The sequence below is a fragment of the Salvelinus fontinalis genome, chromosome 32 (genome assembly GCF_029448725.1).
Source record: "Salvelinus fontinalis isolate EN_2023a chromosome 32, ASM2944872v1, whole genome shotgun sequence".
NCBI lineage: Eukaryota > Metazoa > Chordata > Actinopteri > Salmoniformes > Salmonidae > Salvelinus > Salvelinus fontinalis.
This window is the reverse complement of record NC_074696.1, coordinates 10,404,026-10,428,714: the sequence shown is the minus strand read 5'-3', so window position 1 is coordinate 10,428,714 and position 24,689 is coordinate 10,404,026. Positions and strand designations below refer to the sequence as shown.

The 24,689-nt window shown below is 45.7% G+C and overlaps 1 protein-coding gene across 18 annotated transcripts in view; it reads right to left on the bottom strand.

Annotated features, from left to right (window-relative positions):
- LOC129830709 (protein 4.1-like) overlaps positions 1 to 24,689 on the bottom strand; it is a 104,899-nt gene that overhangs the window by 32,927 nt on the left and 47,283 nt on the right. For 6 of the 18 annotated variants that reach the window (XM_055893336.1, XM_055893349.1, XM_055893333.1 and 3 more), the window contains 7 exons: positions 24,124 to 24,276; positions 23,838 to 23,935; positions 21,806 to 21,981; positions 15,241 to 15,497; positions 13,152 to 13,235; positions 9,331 to 9,381; positions 8,162 to 8,224 (listed from right to left, as the gene is read on the bottom strand). In XM_055893336.1, coding sequence (XP_055749311.1) covers positions 8,162 to 8,224; positions 9,331 to 9,381; positions 13,152 to 13,235; positions 15,241 to 15,497; positions 21,806 to 21,981; positions 23,838 to 23,935; positions 24,124 to 24,276 — 882 coding nt within the window. The remainder of the gene's footprint in view (positions 1 to 8,161; positions 8,225 to 9,330; positions 9,382 to 13,151; positions 13,236 to 15,240; positions 15,498 to 21,805; positions 21,982 to 23,837; positions 23,936 to 24,123; positions 24,277 to 24,689) is intronic. The other 12 variants (XM_055893334.1, XM_055893337.1, XM_055893339.1 and 9 more) reach the window with 8 other exon arrangements.

Below are 24,689 nucleotides of genomic sequence, written 5' to 3'. Positions count from 1 at the left end.
TGTCCATACCCATGCCCCTGTCCATACCCATGCCCCTGTCCATACCCATACCCCTGTCCATACCCATACCCCTGTCCATACCCATGCCCCTGTCCATGTCCATGCCCCTGTCCATACCCATACCCCTGTCCATACCCATACCCCTGTCCATACACATACCCCTGTCCATACACATACCCCTGTCCATACACATACCCCTGTCCATACACATACCCCTGTCCATACCCATACCCCTGTCCATACCCATACCCCTGTCCATACCCATACCCCTGTCCATACCCATGCCCCTGTCCATACCCATGCCCCTGTCCATGCCCATGCCCCTGTCCATACCCATGCCCCTGTCCATACCATACCCCTGTCCATACCCATACCCCTGTCCATACCCATACCCCTGTCCATACACATACCCCTGTCCATACACATACCCCTGTCCATACCCATACCCCTGTCCATACCCATACCCCTGTCCATACCCATACCCCTGTCCATACCCATACCCCTGTCCATACCCATACCCCTGTCCATACACATACCCCTGTCCATACACATACCCCTGTCCATACCCATACCCCTGTCCATACACATACCCCTGTCCATACCCATACCCCTGTCCATACCCATACCCCTGTCCATACCCATACCCCTGTCCATACCCATACCCCTGCCCATTCACATACCCCTGTCCATACCCATACCCCTGTCCATACCCATACCCCTGTCCATACCCATACCCCTGTCCATACACATACCCCTGTCCATACACATACCCCTGTCCATACACATACCCCTGTCCATACCCATGGTGCAGAATGTGATTGGGTAATTTCCCATTACCAATCTACCACATGTTGGGATCGTGATCAGAGAGATCAAATACAACACCTATTAGACTAGATTCTCCTGGTTAATGACTATTCATAAACCACGTCTGTTCTGAACAGAATCTGCACCCACTAGGATCTTAATTTGATCATTATTTTGTTGCTGAGAACTTTCCTGCACAGTAGGAAAATAAAACTTGTAGGTTTAAAAAGGCGTCTTAAAGTTGGTAATTTCCACTTAAAAATGTCAGACTCGATTTGCCATAAAACATTTTTGATCAACCCCTATAAAAAAAAATCCATGAATTATAATCAACGTTATAATTCACATATGCTGTTGCTGAAGTATTATTTTCCAGCTGTTGCAAACGGGCTCAAATTAAGACCCTATATCTGTATATAGAGCACTGCTTTAGACCAGGGTACATAGGGAGTCCCATAGGGCTCTGGTCAAAAGAAGTGCACTATATAGGGAATAGGGTGCCATTGGAAAACGGAGCCAGAGAGTCGAAAGGAGCTCTGAGAGGTAAACTATGGGGAGAACATTGAAGTGTCCTGTTTCACTAAAGAGCATCGGTGTGGCTCCCTGCCAGTGAACTGGTCCCATGGTAACTGAAGCCTAAAACCTGTCTGACTCAACCTGCTCTACGTACGGGTGCATTCGGAAAGTATTCAGACCCCTTGACTTTTTCAAACATTTTGTTACGTTACACCTTTACTCTAAAATGGATTAAATTTGTTGTTTTCCTCATCAATCTACACACAATAGCCCATAATGAAAAAAGCGAAAATAGGTATAGACATTTTTGCAGAAATACTTTATTTACATAATTATTCAGACCCTTTGCTATGAGACTTGAAATTGAGTTCAGGTGCATCCTGTTTGTCATGCCCTGACCTTAGAGAGCATTATTTCTTATTTCTTTCTCTATTTGGTTAGGTCAGGGTGTGATTTTGGTGGGAATTCTATGTTTTCTATTTCTTTGCTTTTGGCCGAGTGTGGTTCCCAATCAGAGGCAGCTGTCTATCGTTGTCTCTGATTGGGGATCATATTTAGGCAGCCCTTTTTCCCACCATTAGGTTGTGGGATCTTGTTTTCTGTTTCGTGTCTGTACCTGACAGAACTGAGCGCTTTCGTTTTCACTTTGGTTATTTTGTTTGAGTGTTTTTTAAAAATAAAAATCATGAACACTTTCCACGCTGCGCTTTGGTCCACTCCTTTAGATGAGAGCCGTAACACTGTTTCCATTGATCATCTTTGAGATGTTTCTACAACTTGATTGGAGTCCCCCTGTGGTAAATTCAATTGATTGGACATGATTTGGAAAGGCACACACCTGTCTATATAAGGTCCCAGAGTTGACAGTGCATGTCAGAGCAAAAACCAAGCCATGAGGTCGAAGGAATTGTCCGTAGATTTTAGAGACAGGATTGTGTCGAGGCCCAGATCTGGGGAAGGGTGACAAAATGTCTGCAGCATTGAAGGTCCCCAAGAACACAGTGGCCTCCATCATTCTTAAATGGAAGAAGTTTGGAACCACCAAGACTCTTCCTACAGCTGGTCGTCCGGCTAAACTGAACAATCGGGGTGGAAGGGCCTTGGTCAGGGAGGTGACCAAGAACCTGATGGTCACTCTGAAGGAGCTCCAGTGTTCCTCTGTGGAGATGGGAGAACGTTCCAGAAGGACAACCATCTCTGCAGCACTACACAAATCCGGCCTTTATGGTAGAGTAGCCAGACGGATGCCACTCCTCAGTAAAAGGCTCATGACAGTCCGCTTGGAGTTTGCCAAAAGGCACCTAAAGTACTCGGGCCATCAGAAACAAGATTCTCTGGTCTGATGAAACCAAGATTGAACTCTTCAGCCTGAATGCCAGGCGTCACGTCTGGAGGAAACCTGGCACCATCGAGGGAAACATGAACGGCGCAAAGTATAGAGAGATCCTTGATGAAAACCTGCTCCAGAGCGCTCAGGACAAAAGACTGGGGCAAATGTTCACCTTCCAACAGGACAACGACCCTAAGCACACAGCCAAGACAACGCAGGAATGGCTTTGGGACAAGTCTCAGAATGTCCTTGAGTGGCCCAGACAGAGCCCGGATTGAACCCGATCGAACATCTCCGGAGAGATCGGAAAATAGCTGTGCAGCGACGCTCTCCATGCAACTTGACAGAGCTTGAGAGGATCTGCAGAGAAGAATGGGAGAAACTCCCCAAATACAGGTGTGCCAAGCTTGTAGCGTCATACCCAAGAAGACTTGAGGCTGTAATCGCTGCCAAAGGTGCTTCAATAAAGTACTGAGTAAAGGGGTCTGAATACTTATGTAAAATGTGATATTTCATTAAAAAAAATGTTTTTATACATTTGCAAACAAAAGGAGAACTGACCAGAACTAAGGCACTAATGTTACCTAATAATAACAACATTAACTGATGCCACTGGCAACGCAATAAAGTATTCACAAAAGAGAGACTGAGTCTGCAGTGGTACAGTAGACACATTCGTCCATTACCCTAGCGACTAGTGCTTTTTGAGGTCGGTTTGGTTTCAATAAGATTATTAAAAAAATAGTTTCCGATTGCAATATTTTTTTTTAAATATTAAATGCACTGCATTATGTGGGTTCAATGATGTAACACAGAATAAAACAATACAGGTCCCATGATGGGACTGTGGACTGTCCATTACTTGCTCATCACTTATTAACCAACATTACTTTTATAAAAAAATATTTCAGTTGTTGTTTATATTACATTTGTTTTATTTGATGACTATATTATTTCATTCCAAGTCATCATCTCATCTCTATAATGTTGGGTTCTAACTTCACCATCTTAGACCTTGATGATACCTTTATTTAACTAGGCAGTTGATTATCTTACATGTATAATAAACTCAGCGAAAAAAGAAACGTCCCTTTTTCATGACCCTGTCTTTCAAAGATAATTCGTAAAAATCCAAATAACTTCACAGATCTTCATTGTAAACGGTTTAACTTCTTAGGGCTAAGGGGCAGTATTCGGAAGTTTGGATGAATGACGTGTCCAAAGTAAACTGCCTGTTAGGCCCAGAAGCTAGGATATGCATTTAATTGGTAGTATTGGATATAAAACACTGAAGTTTCTAAAACTGTTAAAATAATGTCTGTGAGTATAACAGAACTGATATGGCAGGCAAAAAACCCGAGAATCCACCCGGAATTGTTTTTTTTTGAGGTCACCACCCATTCAAATCCTTGTTTATGGGATTTTCAAAGGAATTCCTCCCAGATTGCAGTTCCTACGGCTTCCACTAGATGTCAACAGTCTTTAGAAAGGGTTTCAGGCTTGTTTTTTGAAAAATTACTTAGAATTTGTAGTTTTTCCAGGTGGCTCTCATTTGGACTGTAGTCTTGTGGCGCTTCTGGATGAGGGCGCTCACTTCGTTATTTATCTCCGGTATTGAACATACTATTCTCTTTCTTAAATTGTATCGTTTATTTACATATTAGGGTACCTGAGGATTGATTAGAAACGTTGTTTGACTTGTTTGGACAAAGTTTACTGGTAACTTTTGGGATTGCTTTGTCTGCATGTTGAACGACTGGAACGGGTGGATTACTGAATCAAACGCGCCAACTAAACTGACTTTTTGGGATATAAAGAAGGACTTTATCGAACAAAACAACCATTTGTTGTGTTGCTGGGATCCTTGGGATTGCAAACAGAGGAAGATTTTCAAAGGTAAGTGATTTATTTTGTCGCTATTTCTGACTTTTGTGACGCCTCTGCTGGTTTAGAAAATGTTTTTAATGATTTTGTATGCGGGGCGCTGTCCTCAGATAATCGCATGGTATGCTTTCGCCGTAAAGCCTTTTTGAAATCTGACAAAGCGGCTGGATTAACAAGAAATTAAGCTTTTAAATTATGTATACTGCTCGTTCTGTGTGTGATTTCCTGCAAGACAGGAATGTCAGTGTTCTGCCATGGCCGGCGAAGAGCCCGGATCTCAATCCCATTGAGCACGTCTGGGACCTGTTGGATCGGTGGGTGAGGGCTACGGCCATTACCCCCAGAAATGTCTGAGAACTTGCAGGTGCCTTGGTGGAAGAGTGGGGTAACATCTCACAGCAAGAACTGGCAAATCTGGTGCAGTCCACGAGGAGGAGATGCCACACCAGATACTGACTGTTACTTTTGATTTTGACCCCCCCTTTGTTATGTTCATGCAAATATTTACACATGTTAAATTTGCTATAAACTATGAATATTTGACCGTCCATATTTGACTGTCCATATTTGCCAGCAGACCTAACCGCTACACCACCCCAGGCCTCGATTGAACTACATTTTGACATTAGGATACACTTGGCACTTGTACGTCGTAGCCATAGTGGAGACCAATATTTATCTTGTGTTATTAAGCTGTACAAACTACAGTTGTTGATCCATTTCTGACCATCTGAATGTTGCAGTGCACTGCCTAGGTCTATAGCGTTTGAGAGAGATAATTATTTTGAAAGCAATCCCCCGATCCCAATGCCTTGACTGCCACCGCATGGTCAGAAAGAGAACTGCTCTTTTTCAGAGAATCACAACACTCATTTTATACATTTAATGATAGAGCAGGAAAATTCTCGGCGGCAAAAGAGTGATCAAGTTAAGATCCAACTTCTGTATATAATATATTATAAAATGGTGCACACAACCTGGGAGTTCTCACACACACACACACACACACACACACACACACACACACACACACACACACACACACACACACACACACACACACACACACACACACACACACACACACACACACACACACACACACACACACAGCAACGTGCCTGAGGATACTTGTCCTGAGCCAGCCGACAGTTATTATTGTGATGATAATCATGAATCAAAGACATGGCTGTGTCCTCAACGACACCCTATTCTCTATATCAGGGGTATTCAACTCTGACCCTACGAGGTTCACAGCCTGCTGGTTTTCTGTTCAACTTCATACTTAATTGCACCCACCTGGTGTCCCAGGTCTAATTCAGTCCCTGATTAGAGGGGAACCTGGTGTCCTAGGTCTAATTCAGTCCCTGATTAGAGGGGAACCTGGTGTCCCAGGTCTAATTCAGTCCCTGATTAGAGGGGAACCTGGTGTCCCAGGTCTAATTCAGTCCCTGATTAGAGGGGAACAATGAAACAATGCAGTGGAACTGGCTTCCAGGTCCAGAGTTAAGTTTGAAGGCTCTGTATGGTGCACTACTTTAGACCACAGTCCTACAGGCCTTGGTACCTGGTCAGTCCTACAGGCCCTGGTCAGTCCTACGGGCCCTGGTCAGTCCTACGGGCCCTGGTACCTGATCAGACCTTCTGACCCTGGTCAGTCCTACGGGCCCTGGTCAGTCCTATGGGCCCTGGTCAGTCCTACGGGCCCTGGTAGCTGGTCAGTCCTACAGGCCCTGGTCAGTCCTACGGGCCCTGGTCAGTCCTATGGGCCCTGGTCAGTCCTACAGGCCCTGGTACCTGGTCAGTCCTACGGGCCCTGGTCAGTCCTACGGGCCCTGGTCAGTCCTACGGGCCCTGGTCAAAAGTAGTGCACTATGTTGGTAATAGGGTACCTTTTGGGACACAGCCACGGTCAAAGGTCAACAGAGACGAGGGTCAGAGAGAGTCATTTGGTTATGGTTAGATACAGGAACGGCACGATGAGTGAGAGTGGCCCAAATGGCATCCTATTCCCTATACAGTGCACTACATTTGACCAGGTCCCACAGGTCTCTAGTTAAAAGTAGTGAACCATGTAGGGAATAGGATGACTGAGAGAGGTACAGTACAGTGAAGGTTATGTGGTTATTAAGGAGGTCCAGGTCTCACAATGACAACAGAGTGCAGCATCATTAACTTGTCAATAACATCACTGAGAATGAAAATATATGACTGGGAAAGTCTATCAATTAAAATTGGTCTGCGTCACCAACGCAAGCTGACGAAGAAAAGCCTAACTCATCCAACATCCTTCCCATTGGGAACACTTCCCCGTTAGGAAGATACCGATGGTCGTTACAGAAAACCTACATTTGACGACCAGTGCTGACGACAATAACATTTTAGAAAAAGCATCCAAAACTGCAAGTAATTATGGACTAAAAGGTGCAACAACAACGAACAAACAAAAAAACGATTTGACAAGCAGGCTGAAATCAAAGGGCATGCTGGGCAGACGGTGGCCACTGACATTCAGTCTGAAAGGCCAAACTGGTGCACCCTTTAAGACTCAATGCCTATAGCTTTTAAATAATACTGGACTATGATCGTGATAGTTGAAACACTCCCAATCATATATCAAACCACTGTGGATAAGAAACAAAAAGACCCACTGGGCAAACACCGGTTGAATCAACGTTGTTTTCACGTCATTTCAACGAAGCGTGAAACCAAACGTAGAATTGACGTTGTTTTCACGTCATTTCAACGAAGCGTGAAACCAAACGTAGAATTGACGTTGTTTCCACGTCATTTCAACGAAGCGTGAAACCAAACGTAGAATTGACGTTGTTTCCACGTCATTTCAACGAAGCGTGAAACCAAACGTAGAATTGACGTTGTTTCCACGTCATTTCAACGAAGCGTGAAACCAAACGTAGAATCGACGTTGTTTTCACGTCATTTCAAAGAAGCGTGAAACCAAACGTAGAATCGACGTTGTTTCCACGTCATTTCAACGAAGCGTGAAACCAAACGTAGAATCACCGTTGTTTACACGTCATTTCAACGAAGCGTGAAACCAAACGTAGAATCAACGTTGTTTCCACGTCATTTCAACGAAGCGTGAAACCAAACGTAGAATCAACGTTGATTCCACGTCATTTCAACGAAGCGTAAAACCAAACGTAGAATCAACGTTGTTTCCACGTCATTTCAACGAAGCGTGAAACCAAACGCAGAATCAACGTTGATTCCACGTCATTTCAACGAAGCGTGAAACCAAACGTAGAATCGATGTTGATTCCACGTCATTTCAACGAAGCATGAAACCAAACGTAGAATCGACGTTGATTTGATGCCCGTCGCCTAGTAGGGAAGATGCTGAGATCCAAAAAACGGCAAAGTAAAGTGAGTACTTGCATTCGAAGGAAACAGGAAAAGAGTGCATGCCAAGCCATTAGGGTTCAGCTGGAAACAGGATGTAGAAATAACAAAAAGGAGAGAATAGAAGAGTCGGAGTCAAGACAAACAGAAAATATAAAGAAAACAGGCAAGTGAGCACAACTCCCATGCAGAGAGAGAGAGAGCATGCAGAAACAAACAGTCAAATATAAAATAAGATGTATTCTAGAGTGTGATACAAACCTCCAACATTAAATTGCTATGCCTGATATAAATAGTTTCACCCTCAAGTTTCTTAGCTCTTTTCTGAAAAACCAACAACAACAAAAAAAAGGGACAAGTTGGTCTCCAGAAAGATGTGGAATTGTAATTCTTCATTCTCGTTTCATTTAAAAAAAAATGTACTTTTACTGTTTGACTTGCAAGCGATTGCTTCCGCTAAGGGTGCATTCGTTCCTGATGGTGGAAGAAGTGGGTGATGGATCAAATCATAGATGCTATGGGAAGTGCATTGAGGCAGAGTGCAGGGGGGTGAGTGCAAAGGTCCATGGGGGGGGTGATGGTGGTCACCAGTGGAGACCGTGGGTTGGTACACAGCTACCAAAAATCTGGTGGGTTTCTGTATTTCAGGACTGTGAGAGAGAATCAAAATGTTGACAGATAAATCCAGCATATACATACAGTACATGCCGTGGCTGAGTAGAAGTAGTAGTGCATTATCATCGTGCATTATCAGTTGTTATGCATTACCCTAAAGCATCATTCACTGACTTATTTCATTGACTCTTCCTGAGGCGGCAGCTGAGGCCTTTCCTCATTATACTGTCTAGAGCACAGGCACGGTCAATCCAGGTTTATTCACTTAACAGGCACCTCATTCATTTTGATTTATCTCTCTAGTCTCTCTAGTTCTACTTGGTGAAGAATTATGTCCGTAACAGGAGAGCTTTATGTATTGCCTCTGCATGAGGTAACAGCAATACTGTTGGGTATATAGCCTCCCGCTTATTGGTTGCAAAACAAATGGTAGTAAATAGAGAAAAAAAACGAAACATGTTCTTTGTTCGGTGTTAAGTGTTAAGAAAAGGAACTCCACAGCCAAACAGTGCTCTCTTGTATAACGACACTGTACAGTAGATATACAAGGCTGGAGGACAGAGAAAAAACAAACAAACAACAACAAAAAACATTATGAACAAACAAAATGGTTTGTATTTTTTTTTCTCTTTTGCAATAGAAATGGTTTCAAATAAAGGGAGAGATGCGAGGATGAGGATGGTGACTCATGCGAAACACTGAGGGTATGTCCCAAATGGCACCCTATTCCCTATAAGCTCTGGTCAAAAGTAGTGCACTACATAGGGAATAGGGTGCCATTTGGGACACATATAAACTGTAGACAGATATCGAACCTTCCTCACTCGCACCGTCTCCGTGTCGGTTCTCTCTCGGGACGAATGCTGCTGACCCCCCCCCCAGACGAGGGAAGAGAGAGGCAGAAATAGTAAGGTTAGAGCCCCATGAGTCTGTTTCAAACCCTTCTTCAAATCAATACTTTAGTCTGACAGACATTTGCTCGAACACAAATCTAATTTAACAACCTCAACCCCATGTATCAATATTTTAGACGTACACACATATGGTAATATGTTAAAAAAAGTGAAACGTGTGTCTCATGTTGCAGACCCCCCCTACGTATCAATGTTTTATTCGTTTAGTCAGACACACATACAGTAACATCACACGTCTCATGTTTGAACCCACTTCACGTATCAATAGTTTAGTCAGACACACAATGAGCTGTATAAGGCCATAAACAAACAGGAAAACGCTCATCCAGAGGCGGCACTCCTAGTGGCCGGGGACTTTAATTCAGGGAAACTTAAATCCATTTTACCTAATTTCTACCAGCATGTTAAATGTGCAACCAGAGGGGGAAAAAAGAAAAAGAAAAAGACCTTTACTCCACACACAGAGACGCGTACAAAGCTCTCCCTCCATTTGGCAAATCTGACCATAATTCTATCCTCCTGATTCCTGCTTACAAGCAAAAACTAAAGCAGGAAGTACCAGTGACTCAGTCAATAAGGAAGTGGTCAAATGACGCAGATGCTAAGCTACAGGACTGTTTTGCTAGCACAGACTGGAATATGTTCCAGGACTCATCCGATGGCATTGAGGAGTTTACCACTTCAGTCACTGGCTTCATCAATAAGTGTATCGATGACGTCATCCCCACAGTGACCGTACGTACATACCCCAACAAGTAGCTATGGATTACAGGCAACATACTCACTGAGCTAAAGGGTAGAGCTGCTGCTTTCAAAGAGCGGGACTCTAACGCTTATAAGATATCTCGCTATGCCCTCAGATGAACCATCAAACGGGCAAAGCGTAAATACAGGACGAAGATTGAATCCTACTACACCGGCTCCAACGCTCGTTGGAGCCTGAGAGCACCAGCATGAGAGCCCCAGCTGTTCCGGATGACTGTGTGATCACGCTGTAGCCGATGTGTGTAAGACCTTTAAATAGGTCAACATTCACAAGGCCGCAGGGCCAGACGGATTACCAGGACGTGTACTCCAAGCATATGACGACCAACTGGCAAGTGTCTTCACTGACATTTTCAAACCACCAACCATTTTCAACGTTGTCCGGGTTTGGCCGGTGTAGGCCGTCATTGTAAATAAGAATTTGTTCTTAACTGACTTGCCTCGTTAAATAAAGGTTCAAAACCTGTCCCTGGCCGAGTCTGTAATACCTAACAGACCACCATTGTCCCTGTGCCCAAGAACACCAAGGTAACCTGCCTAAATGACTACCGACCTGTAGCACTCACGTCTGTAATCATGAGGTACTTTGAAAGGCTGGTCATGGCTCACATCAACACCATTATCCCAGAAACCCTAGACCCAGTTCAATGTGCATACCGCCCCAACAGATCCACAGATGATACAATCTCTATTGCACTCTACACTGCCCTTTCCATCCTGGACAAAAGGAACACCTATGTGAAAATGCTATTCATTGACTACAGCTCAGCGTTCAACACCATAGTGCCCTCAAAGCTCATCACTAAGCAAAGGACCCTGGGACTAAACACGTCCCTCTGCAACTGGATCTTGGACTTCTTGACGTGCCGCCCCCAGGTGGTGAGGGTAGGTAGCAACACATCTGCCATGCTGATCCTCAACACGGGAGCCCCTCAGGGGTGGCCAAGCACGACTCCAACACCATCATTAAGTTTGCATTCGACACAACAGTGGTAGGCCTGATCATCGACAACGATGAGACAGCCTATAGGGAGGAGATCAGAGACCTGGCAGTGTGGTGCCGGAACAACAACCACTCCCTCAACGTGATCACTACAAAGGAGATGATCGTGGACTAGAGGAAAAGGAGGGCAGAGCACGCCCCCATTCTCATCAACGGGGCTGTAGTGGAGCAGGCTGAGAGCTTCAAGTTCCTTGGTGTCCACATCACTAACAAACTATCATGGTCCAAACACACCAAGACAGTCGCGAACAGGGCACGACAACGCCTATTCCCCCTCAGGAAACTGAAAAGATTTGGCATGGGTCCTCAGACCCTCAAAACGTTCTACAGCTGCACCATCGAGAGCATCCTGACTGGTTGCATCACCCGCACATTACCTCTACTAACCTGTACCCCCGCATATTACCTCTACTAACCTGTACCCCCGCACATTACCTCTAATAACCTGTACCCCCGCACATTACCTCTACTAACCTGTACCCCCGCACATTACCTCTACTAACCTGTACCCCCGCATATTACCTCTACTAACCTGTACCCCCGCACATTACCTCGACTAACCTGTACCCCCGCATATTACCTCTACTAACCTGTATCCCCGCACATTACCTCGACTAACCTGTACCCCCGCACATTACCTCGACTAACCTGTACCCCCGCACATTACCTCGACTAACCTGTACCCCCGCACATTACCTCTACTAACGGTACCCCCGCACATTACCTCTACTAACGGTACCCCCGCACATTACCTCTACTAACCTGTACCCCCGCACATTACCTCTACTAACGCTACCCCCGCACATTACCTCTACTAACGGTACCCCCGCACATTACCTCGACTAACCTGTACCCCCGCACATTACCTCTACTAACCTGTACCCCCGCACATTACCTCTACTAACCTGTACCCCCGCACATTACCTCGACTAACCTGTACCCCCGCACATTACCTCGACTAACCTGTACCCCCGCACAATACCTCGGTAACGGTACCCCCGCACATTACCTCAGTAACGGTACCCCCGCACATTACCTCGGTAACGGTACCCCCTATCGTTATTGTTATTTTAGCTCTTTTACTTTTCACTTTAGTTTATTTAGTAAATACATTTCATAATTTTTCTTAAAAATGTCATTGTTGGTTAAGGGCTTGTAAGTAAGCATTTCACTGTTGTATTCGGCGCATTTGACAAATAACATTTGATTTGATTTGATACAGTAATGGCATGCGTCTCATTTTTTAACCCACTCCACGTATCATTAGTTTAGTCAGACTACACATACAGTAGAGAGACTCACAGCTGCTGTGAGTCTGTCATGCGAGACTACAAATACAGTAGAGACTCACAGCTGCCGTGAGTCTGGCATGCGAGACTACACATACAGTAGAGAGACTCACAGCTGCCGTGAGTCTGGCATGCGAGACTACACATACAGTAGAGAGACTCACAGCTGCCGTGAGTCTGGCATGCAAGACTACACATACAGTAGAGAGACTCACAGCTGCCGTGAGTCTGGCATGCGAGACTACACATACAGTAGAGAGACTCACAGCTGCTGTGAGTCTGGCATGCGAGACTACACATACAGTAGTAATACTAATGTTATGGTTGTAACCCTCCACACGTATATTTTAGTCAGACACAAACAGACAGATAGATGTTAAAACCCCAGCCATCGGTATTATAGACAGACAGACAGACAGACAGACAGATGTTAAAACCCCAGCCATCGGTATTTTAGACAGACAGACAGACAGACAGACAGACAGACAGTAATAATGTCTCTTAGTATTATAATACTCCCCATATATATATTAGACAGACTCATACAGTTGTTATGTGTCTAATGTTAAAACCACAGGCCCCAAGTATTCATATATTAGTCACATTCATTCAGTTGATAAACACGTCTCATGCTGTGCTAGCTAGGCGTTGATAAGGCCACAAACCTGGCTCTTTCTCTCTCTCTCTGTCCCGTTGGTGGTGGTGGTGACTGCAGGGGCATGATGCCTGCTCCTCCTGGCTCCCTCCCTCTGCAGTGGCGGCATATCACACAGACAGCTCAGAGTTCACGCACTACAGTGGTCTGCCAACAGGGCGGCGCTGCTACGCTCTAACTGGAGCATGGGCTATAGGTACACCCAAATGATGTCTATGGATACGCCTCCTATTAATAAACCTCTGTTATACAGTGATACTCTATAAAGCTTATATACAGTTGAAGTCAGAAGTTTACATACACCTCAGCCAAATACAATTAAACTCAGTTTCACAATTCCTGACATTTAATTCTAGTAAAAATTATCTGTCTTAGGTCAGTTAGGATCACCACTTTATTTTAAGAATGTGAAATGTCAGAATAATAGTTGAGAGAATGATTTACTTCAGCTTTCATTTCTTTCATCACATTCCCAGTGGGTCAGAAGTTTACATACACTCAATTAGTATTTGGTAGCATTGCCTTTAAATTGTTTAACTTGGTTCAAACGTTTCGGGTAGCCTTCCACAAGCTTCCCACAATAAGTTGGGTGAATTTTGGCCCATTCTTCCTGACAGAGCTGGTGTAACTGAGTCAGGTTTGTAGGCCTCCTTTCTCACACACGCTTTTTCAGTTCTGCCCACAAATTTTCTATAGGATTGAGGCCAGGGCTTTGTGATGGCCACTCCAATACCTTGACTTTGTTGTCCTTAAGCTATTTTGCCACAACTTTGGAAGTATGCTTGGTGTCATTGTCCATTTGGAAGACCCATTTGCGACCAAGCTTTAACTTCCTGACTGATGTCTTGAGATGTTGCTTCAATATATCCACATCATTTTCCTCCCTCATGATGCCATCTATTTTGTGAAGTGCACCAGTCCCTCCTGCAGCAAAGCACCCCCACAACATGATGCTGCCACCCCCATGCCTCATGGTTGGGATGGTGTTCTTCGGCTTGCAAACCTCCCCCTTTTTCCTCCAAACATAACGATGGTCATTATGGCCAAACAGTTCTATTTTTGTTTCATCAGACCAGAGGACATTTCTCCAAAAAGTACCGTAGTCTGGATTTTTTATGGCAGTTTTGGAGCAGTGGCTTCTTCCTTGCTGAGCAGCCTTTCAGGTTATGTCGATATAGGAATCGTTTTACTCTGGATATAGATACTTTGTACCTGCTTCCTCCAGCATCTTCACAAGGTCCGTTGCTGTTGTTCTGGGATTGATTTGCACTTTTCGCACCAAAGTACGTTCATCTCTAGGAGACAGAACGCGTCTCCTTCCTGAGCAGTATGACGGCTGCGTGGTCCCATGGTGTTTATACTTGCATACTATTGTTTGTACATATGAACGTGGTACCTTCAGGTGTTTGGAAATTGCTCCCAAGGATGAACCAGACTTGTGGAGGTCTACAATTTTTTTCTGAGGTCTTGGCTGATTTCTTTTGATTTTCCCATGATGTCAAGCAAAGAGGCACAGAGTTTGAAGGTAGGCCTTGAAATACATCCACAGGTACACCTCCAATTTACTCAAATTATGTCAATTAGCCTATCAGAAGCTTCTAAAGCCATGACATAACTTTATTGAATTTCCAAGCTTTCCAGGCACAGTCAACTTAGTGTATGTAAACTTCTGACACACTGGAACTGTGATACAGTGAATTATAAGTGAAATAATCTGTCTGTAAACAATTGTTGGAAAAATTACTTGTGTCATGCACAAAGTAGATGTCCTAACCGACTTGCCAAAACTATAGTTTGTTAACAAGAAATTTGTGGGGTGGTTGAAAAACGAGTTTTATGACTCCAACCTAAGTGTATGTAAACTTCCGACTTCAACTGTACATGTGAACTGCTGTCTTGCATTTCAATTTGTTGCTAGCAATTCTGTCATCCTCGTGTAATCAACCTGGTTCAGTGAGTGACCAATTAAATACTGTACAATGTGTTCTGTAGTACCGCAGACAGAAATGACATCATCATGCAGTGAGACAATATCCTGTTAAATCCCAAGAGAGTTGCAGTGTGTCCTGATTCTGTGAGCGTATGTATGTGTGTAATACCTTGAACTCTGGGGTGGACTGTGGTCTGGAGCTCTGTGTCTTGGAGACCTCTGCCACCCTGCTCTCCACCTTGGCCTCTTCCTTGGTTTTCCTCTCTGCTGAGCGGGACTGGCGAACCGTGGGGGTGGAGGCCTCTCGCCGCTCACCGCAGGGCAGGCCCGAGGTCACATGGGACGGTGCGACATCCCCGGGAGAGACTGGGGACATGATGGGAGCACTGACAGGACGAGTGCTCTTGTCTGGAGTGGACACCATGGCTTTAGGGGGACGGGAGGAGTGGAGAGAGGGAGAGGAGCGTTTAGTTCGCACTCAACATAATAAAATACACACACACACACACACACACACACACACACACACACACACACACACACACACACACACACACACACACACACACACACACACACACACACACACCTCATAAAACATGTACAAATTGCCCCATACGGCACCTTCAGAGGAAGAAACAGACAATATCAAGCTGTGGTTATTATAAGAGAAGCGTGCGGAGGGGGGGAGGGGGGGGGGGTCATGATATCCTGACAGTGAGAAGTTTCCACTTGTGAAAGTTAAGACTAGTATAATTTATAAAAAGTTAGAACCATTATTTTTCTTGTGCTGTAGTGTCGTAGAGTTATTTTAAGCCTTCTGCCATTTACCACACGAAACAGTGGATGTCTTGGGACTGACGGGATCCCACAGGAAGTCATATAGATTTTTCATTTAGTTCACACACAGGCTCAGCAGCTGCTGTGGCTATTAATGTAACATTGTCCTCAGGAACCAAAGCAAAGACACATATTGCAGAAGACATTTCGAGTTGAAAACACAACACAGCAGCTTGTTAAGTCTGGCGTTGTCTCTTGAAAAACAAGGTCAGTCCCTGGGTGAGTAAGCGCAGGGTGGAGGGCTCTCCTTCAAGCTGCTCTTCCTGTATGTGCTCGGGGTTTCTCAATAACCAAAGCAAAACCACATATTTCAGCAGACATTTCAAGCAGCGGGTCGTGGTCCATCAGAAGAAACCATCAGTCCTGGTCCCTCAAGCCTACTCATCCTATCCCCCCAGGATGGTGGCTGTCTCCTGCTCTACCTCCTGCTCATCCTATCCCCCTAGGATGGTGGCTGTCTCCTGCTCTACCTCCTGCTCATCCTATCCCCCCAGGATGGTGGCTGTCTCCTGCTCTACCTCCTGCTCATCCTATCCCCCCAGGATGGTGGCTGTCTCCTGCTCTACCTCCTGCTCATCCTATCCCCCCAGGATGGTGGCTGTCTCCTGCTCTACCTCCTGCTCATCCTATCCCCCTAGGATGGTGGCTGTCTCCTGCTCTACCTCCTGCTCATCCTATCCCCCTAGGATGGTGGCTGTCTCCTGCTCTACCTCCTGCTCATCCTATCCCCCTAGGATGGTGGCTGTCTCCTGCTCTACCTCCTGCTTCATCGTCTGGATCTCCTCCTCCAGCAAGGCCAGCCTCTGGGGGGCGTCCAGGGCTGTCTGTTGGGCCTCCACCCGCTCCCTCCTCTCCCTCAGGCTCCGGCCCAGGGACCTCCACTGCTGCTGCAGCCGAGATACACGTTGGTCCACCAGCCGCAGCTCTGTCAGGGTCTGGAGCATGAATTTGGAGAAAGTTAGGGGAGGTAAGGGGGGCAGGGGGGGTGTAGGTCCAACAGGACGAACCAGACATCCTTCTCTCCCTGAGACCTTCTGCCCCCATCACCTCCACCTCCACCTCAGCAGGAACATCAACAGTTGCTGAAGGTGTTGAGATCAATCATCATTACAGTAAAAAGGCTGTGATTAAAGATAAGAAAGATGATGGGACAAGACAAGCTTCTTAGGATCCTTGATGATGGGTCGTAGGGTCCTTGATGATGCATCTTAGGTTCCTTGATGATGGGTCTTAGGGTCCTTGATGATGGGTCTTAGGGTCCTTGATGATGGGTCTAAGGGTCCTTGATGTTGGGTCTAAGGGTCCTTGATGATGGGTCTTAGGGTCCTTGATGATGGGTCTTAGGGTCCTTGATGATGGGTCTTAGGGTCCTTGATGATGGGTCTTAGGGTCCTTGATGATGGGTCTTAGGGTCCTTGAAAAGCTCCTAATATAAAACCCATGTATTATCATTATGAAGACAGCAGCTGAGGCCATGAGCAGATACAAATAAAGGACTGTGTTTTGGGCTGTACAGTACTTTAACAAAATCCATTGCACTGTACTGTGGTACAGCGACCAGCAGATGGCAATATTGAGCTGAGAGCCGAGAGAGCAAGTTTGTCTTGTAATTCCAAATGTCCTGAAATTCACAGTTCAGATGCAGATTAGGAGGGTCGATAAACAAGCTCCTCTAGTCCTCAGATCAGGAGGATAGATAAACAAATAAAATAAAAATTGTCACATGCGCCGAATACAATACAGTGAAATGCTTACTTACGAGCCCCTAACCAACAATGCAGTTTTAAAAAATACGGATAAGAATAAGAGATAAAAGTAACAAGTAATTAAAGAGCAGCAGTAAAATAACAATATATACAGGGGGGTACTGATACAGAGTCAATGTACGGGGGCGCCGGTTATTTGAGGTACTATGTACATGTAGGTAGAGTTATTAAAGTGACTATAGATAGATGGCAACAGAGAGTAGCAGTGGCGTAAAGAGGGGGAGAGGGGAGGGTCAATGCAAATAGTCTGGGTAGCCATTTGACTAGATGTTCAGGAGTCTTATGGCATGGGGGTAGAAGCTGTTTAAAAGCCTCTTGGGTGGCTGGAGTCCTTGACAATATAATATTTAGGGCCTTCCTCTGACCAGCCCAGTGAGTTGGTCTGAGGATCTGAGGACAAGCTCCTCTAGTCCTCAGATCAGGATAAACAAGCTCCTCTAGTCCTCAGATCAGGAGGATAAACAAGCTCCTCTAGTCCTCAGATCAGGAGAATAGATAAACAAGCTCCTCAAGTCCTCAGATCAGGAGAATAGATAAACAAGCTCCTCTAGTCCTCAGATCAGGAGAATAGATAAACAAGCTCCCCAAGTCCTCAGATCAGCAGGATAAACAAGCTCCTCTAGTCCTCAGATCAGGAGAATAGATAAACAAGCTCCTCTAGTCCTCAGATCAGCAGGATAGATTAACAAGCTCCTCTAGTCCTCTTCCATCTGCAGAACAAACCTCCTCAAGCTAACACATGTTCAGAACAGCAGGATTCTACTGCACATCACTGAGATGCTGACAAATATTGTAGCCAGACTCTCAACTAACAGAGAAGGAGGTTTTGAACAGGCTTTCATGCTGAGAACGGTAGTGACAGGTAGGCTACTGAGAGCCAAGTCAACAGAATGCATGTTCATAACAATCAATTTTATCAATCAATTTTATTTTATATAGCCCTTCGTACATCAGATAATATCTCGAAGTGCTGTACAGAAACCCAGCCTAAAACCCCAAACAGCTAGAATGCAGGTGTAGAAGCATAACAGCATGCTTTTACAAAAGACTGCAAACTTGCAACTAAAAGAAAATGAGGTTTTATTTTTAATAGGCTTCAATACTGAGCACGGTAGCTGAAAGCAACCAGGCGACACACCTTTCCTATTACTGAAGTGTCTCATGTGCAAATGGGGAAGATCATACAGTTAATTTCCCTGGACGCCACACAGAGACACACAATACGCTCGAGTTCCAGACTCTTCGGCTCACTGGACTGGTTGTCCATCACACTGTGTTCAGCTCACTGGACTGGTTGACCATCACACTGTGTTCAGCTCACTGGACTGGTTGACCATCACATTGTGTTCAGCTCACTGGACTGGTTGTCCATCACACTGTGTTCAGCTCACTGGACTGGTTGACCATCACATTGTGTTCAGCTCACTGGACTGGTTGACCATCACACTGTGTTCAGCTCACTGGGCTGGTTGACCATCACATTGTGTTCAGCTCACTGGACTGGTTGTCCATCACACTGTGTTCAGCTCACTGGACTCTAGTTGGTTCTAGAGTGGCACGCCATTCTACTAAGAGTCTACTCTAGTTGGTTCTAGAGTGGCACGCCATTCTACTCAGTTTACTCTAGTTGGTTCTAGAGTGGCACGCCATCCTACTCAGAGTCTACTCTAGTTGGTTCTAGAGTGGCACACCATTCTACTCAGTCTACTCTAGTTGGTTCTAGAGTGGCACACCATTCTACTCAGTCTACTCTAGTTGGTTCTAGAGTGGCACACCATTCTACTCAGTCTACTCTAGTTGGTTCTAGAGTGGCACGCCATTCTACTCAGTCTACTCTAGTTGGTTCTAGAGTGGCACGCCATTCTACTCAGTCTACTCTAGTTGGTTCTAGAGTGGCACGCCATTCTACTCAGTCTACTCTAGTTGGTTCTAGAGTGGCACGCCATTCTACTCAGTCTACTCTAGTTGGTTCTAGAGTGGCACGCCATTCTACTTAGTCTACTCTAGTTGGTTCTAGAGTGGCATGCAATTCTACTTAGTCTACTCTAGTTGGTTCTAGAGTGGCAGAGAACGTGGCAGAGAATGTGGCAGAGAATGTGCATGGAGAGTCAGAGAGAGAGGCTGGACCTGACAGAGGAACAGCAGTAGAATAAAGACTGGGACAGCCCATGAGGAATCTCTTTGTGGTCCTCTGTAACTCAGTTGGTAGAGCGTGACACTTGTAACGGCAGGGTTCTGGGTTCGTGTCCCGGGACCACCCATACGTAAAAGTCTATTTGGATTAAAAGCGTCTGCTAAACGGCATATATTATTATATATTAGAATAAAGCTTAACGATAACGTTAAGCGTCGTCGGAGAGCCGCTTACTACACTACGACAGAGAAACGTTCAGCAGACAGACACTGTGACTGTACATCTTCTCAGGTCCTTCTCAGGTCCTGAGGTCAGCTACATGGTAAGTAGAAGAACCATCCTCCCAGTCAGGTCAGGTCAGGTAGACCAGCGTGGAGCTGAGTCTAGTATGACAGGAGGAAGTGCAGCACATAGACAGACACTGACGTCTCTTCAGTTCATCCTCACAGTTATTCAGGTTAGGTACTGTACATTAGCTGAATACATTATCTACAGCCAACCTGTGCTGTACTGACTGGCTGGTCAAGGTTAGGGGTTTAGTGTTGAGACAGAGAGACAGTGTGAGACTGGTAGCAGAAGCAGTTAGGTGGCAGATGAGGCTGCCAGAGCCCACAGGGACTAAGAGATCTGTTTGGTGTGGGTTACAATTAATCAGTGGCTTGTGCCCTGCCTTCCGTACGTTGTCAGTCGCAATAAAAAACAGATGTTACATCTGGAGCGGTTACATAACGGAGAGAGTGTCCCAGATGAGAAGGTCGAGAGGATGATGACGAGAAGGAGAGGAGGAGAGAGGAGGAGAGGAGGACTTAGCTAGCACCTCTTAGCAGTTGAGAAGAGGCCAGTGTAGAGATGGTAAATAAACCCTGGAGTGGGTAAGTACAGTCACTGTACATGAAGATAATGTTAAGACAGAGGTGGTGGTTGACATGGTCCTGAAGGTAATGTAAAGACAGAGGTGGTGGTTGACATGGTCCTGAAGGTAATGTTAAGACAGAGGTGGGGGGTTAACATGGTCCTGAAGGTAATGTTACTACAGAGGTGGGGGTTGACATGGTCCTGAAGGTAATGTAAAGACAGAGGTGGGGGGTTGACATGGTCCTGAAGGTAATGTAAAGACAGAGGTGGTGGTTGACATGGTCCTGAAGGTAATGTAAAGACAGAGGTGGGGGGTTGACGTGGTCCTGAAGGTAATGTAAAGACAGAGGTGGGGGGTTGACATGGTCCTGAAGGTAATGTTACTACAGAGGTGGGGGGTTGATATGGTCCTGAAGGTAATGTAAAGACAGAGGTGGGGGGTTGACGTGGTCCTGAAGGTAATGTAAAGACAGAGGTGGGGGGTTGACATGGTCCTGAAGGTAATGTAAAGACAGAGGTGGTGGTTGACATGGTCCTGAAGGTAATGTAAAGACAGAGGTGGGGGGTTGACGTGGTCCTGAAGGTAATGTAAAGACAGAGGTGGGGGGTTGACATGGTCCTGAAGGTAATGTTACTACAGAGGTGGGGGGTTGATATGGTCCTGAAGGTAATGTAAAGACAGAGGTGGGGGGTTGACGTGGTCCTGAAGGTAATGTAAAGACAGAGGTGGGGGGTTGACATGGTCCTGAAGGTAATGTAAAGACAGAGGTGGTGGTTGACATGGTCCTGAAGGTAATGTTACTACAGAGGTGGGGGGTTGACATGGTCCTGAAGGTAATGTAAAGACAGAGGTGGTGGTTGACATGGTCCTGAAGGTAATGTTACTACAGAGGTGGGGGGTTGACATGGTCCTGAAGGTAATGTTACTACAGAGGTGGTGGTTGACATGGTCCTGAAGGTAATGTAAAGACAGAGGTGGGGGGTTGACATGGTCCTGAAGGTAATGTTACTACAGAGGTGGGGGGTTGATATGGTTCTCTCTCTCTCTCTCTGACACACACCACACAGACTTCAGACACACACAAGCACTAACCCTTCCCCCCCTCCCCACCGCAAGAACACAGTCCCATTCAACAAACCTTCGTCCATGCTGCGTGAGTTCCTCTTGCTGGCCGAGCGTTGGAATAGGGGGGCTGGCCTGTCAATCATAGAGCTGGCCTGGCGGGTCTGGGCCTGGGTCCGCCCACTGTAGCGGAACTTAGAACCCAGCACTAGGAACTTCCTGGGAGTGGTAGCCACCTCAGTAGAGGTCAGTCTGAACATGGAGACAGAGGAACATTTAAATAAATATCTATAACTATACAACTATAATATGTAACTTCCTGGGAGTGATAGCCACCTCAGTAGAGTTCAGTCTGAACATGGAGACAGACAGAGGAACATTTAAATAAATATCTATAACTATAATATGTCACTTCCTGTGAGCGATAGCCACCTCAGTAGAGGTCAACCTGGAAATGAAGGAGGAACATTTTGACTATGATTATAGCAAACTATTATCCATATAATTTTATCCAGATCGACATAGTCAGTTCATTCACTAAGGGTGGTAACACAACCCCCATACTACAGTCAGTTCATTCACTAAGGGTGGTAACACAACCCCCATACTACAGTCAGTTCATTCACTAAGGGTGGTAACACAACCCCCATACTACAGTCAGTTCATTCACTAAGGGTGGTAACACAACCCCCCATACTACAGTCAGTTCATTCACTAAGGGTGGTAACACAACCCCCCATACTACAGTCAGTTCATTCACTAAGGGTGGTAACACAACCCCCATACTACAGTCAGTTTATTCACTAAGGGTGGTAACACAACCCCCATACTACAGTCAGTTCATTCACTACGGTAGGTAACACAACCCCCCATACTACAGTCAGTTCATTCACTAAGGGTGGTAACACAACCCCCCATACTACAGTCAGTTCATTCACTAAGGGTGGTAACACAACCCCCATACAACAGTCAGTTCATTCACTAAGGGTGGTAACACAACCCCCCATACTACAGTCAGTTCATTCACTAAGGGTGGTGACACAACCCCCCATTCTACAGTCAGTTCATTCACTAAGGGTGGTAACACAACCCCCATACTACAGTCAGTTCATTCACTAAGGGTGGTAACACAACCCCCCATACTACAGTCAGTTCATTCACTAAGGGTGGTGACACAACCCCCCATACTACAGTCAGTTCATTCACTACGGTAGGTAACACAACCCCCATACTACAGTCAGTTCATTCACTAAGGGTGGTAACACAATCCCCATACTACAGTCAGTTCATTCACTAAGGGTGGTAACACAACCCCCATACTACAGTCAGTTCATTCACTAAGGGTGGTAACACAACCCCCCATACTACAGTCAGTTCATTCACTAAGGGTGGTGACACAACCCCCATACTACTGTCAGTTCATTCACTAAGGGTGGTAACACAACCCCCATACTACAGTCAGTTCATTCACTAAGGGTGGTAACACAACCCCCCATACTACAGTCAGTTCATTCACTAAGGGTGGTGACACAACCCCCATACTACTGTCAGTTCATTCACTAAGGGTGGTAACACAACCCCCATACTACAGTCAGTTCATTCACTAAGGGTGGTAACACAACCCCCATACTACAGTCAGTTCATTCACTAAGGGTGGTAACACAACCCCCCATACTACAGTCAGTTCATTCACTAAGGGTGGTAACACAACCCCCATACTACAGTCAGTTCATTCACTAAGGGTGGTAACACAACCCCCATACTACTGTCAGTTCATTCACTAAGGGTGGTAACACAACCCCCATACTACAGTCAGTTCATTCACTAAGGGTGGTAACACAACCCCCCATACTACAGTCAGTTCATTCACTACGGTAGGTAACACAACCCCCATACTACAGTCAGTTCATTCACTAAGGGTGGTAACACAACCCCCATACTACAGTCAGTCGAGTAACTAAACGACATATAACTACAGGAATATATAGCCATAGTAACAATGTATTACTACTGTAATAATGTATCGATGACCCTTTTCCATTCAGTACAATAGTAATGTGAGAATGATTGAACCCGTCACAGGGAGATTCAACAGTGTGTTCTCTTACCTGAAGAAGGTGTGATGCTCCACACACACTTTCCACAGCTTCTTGGAGGCCTTGTAGTTTGGCAGTCTGAAACCGATGGCGCTTTCGTAATGCTCCAGCTGGTGGAAGAGCAGGTGGGACACCCTCATTTTAGCAGAGCACTACAGCCACAAACCTATTGATTTGACATGTAACTAGTCGCTTTGATGTATTCGAGAGGTACTGTGTATCTGACTCCTGTGAGAGGAGGCCTCTCGTGGGTCAAAAACACACACGCAAACAAAACAAACACATAAATAAAGTTGACCTCTGAGGGGCGTATCTTGATGAAGAAGCTGCTGCGTTTGTAGGAGACCTTGAGGACTTTGGGCCACGGGAACCGGTTGATCCTCAGCTTGTCCTTGTAGACCATCAAACCCCCAGAACACACACCCAGCATGATGTCCACTCCATCTAGATCCTGGAGAGAGGTGAGGTGAGGGGGAGGAGGGGGGGTGGAGGAGAGGGAAAACGGATGGGGGGGGTGGAGGAGAGAGGAGGGGGGTGGAGGAGAGGGAGGGAGGAGAGGGAGAGAGGAGGGAGGGAGGAGAGGGAGAGAGGGAGGGAGGGTGAGGGAGGGGGGGAGGAGAGGGAGAAAGGAGGGGGGGTGGAGGAGAGGGAAGGGGGGGTGGAGGAGAAAGATTGAGAGAGAGGAGGGGGGGTGGAGGAGAGGGAGGGAGAGAGAGAGGAGAAAGATTGAGAGAGAGTGTAAAACTCTTCTACTGCAAGACTCCTGGAACCAACATTGTCATGATTGCTCACAGATTTACAGTATACCATTGACTTTACATTGACTGCATTTTAATGCAATGACACCAACCCACCACTGGGGGG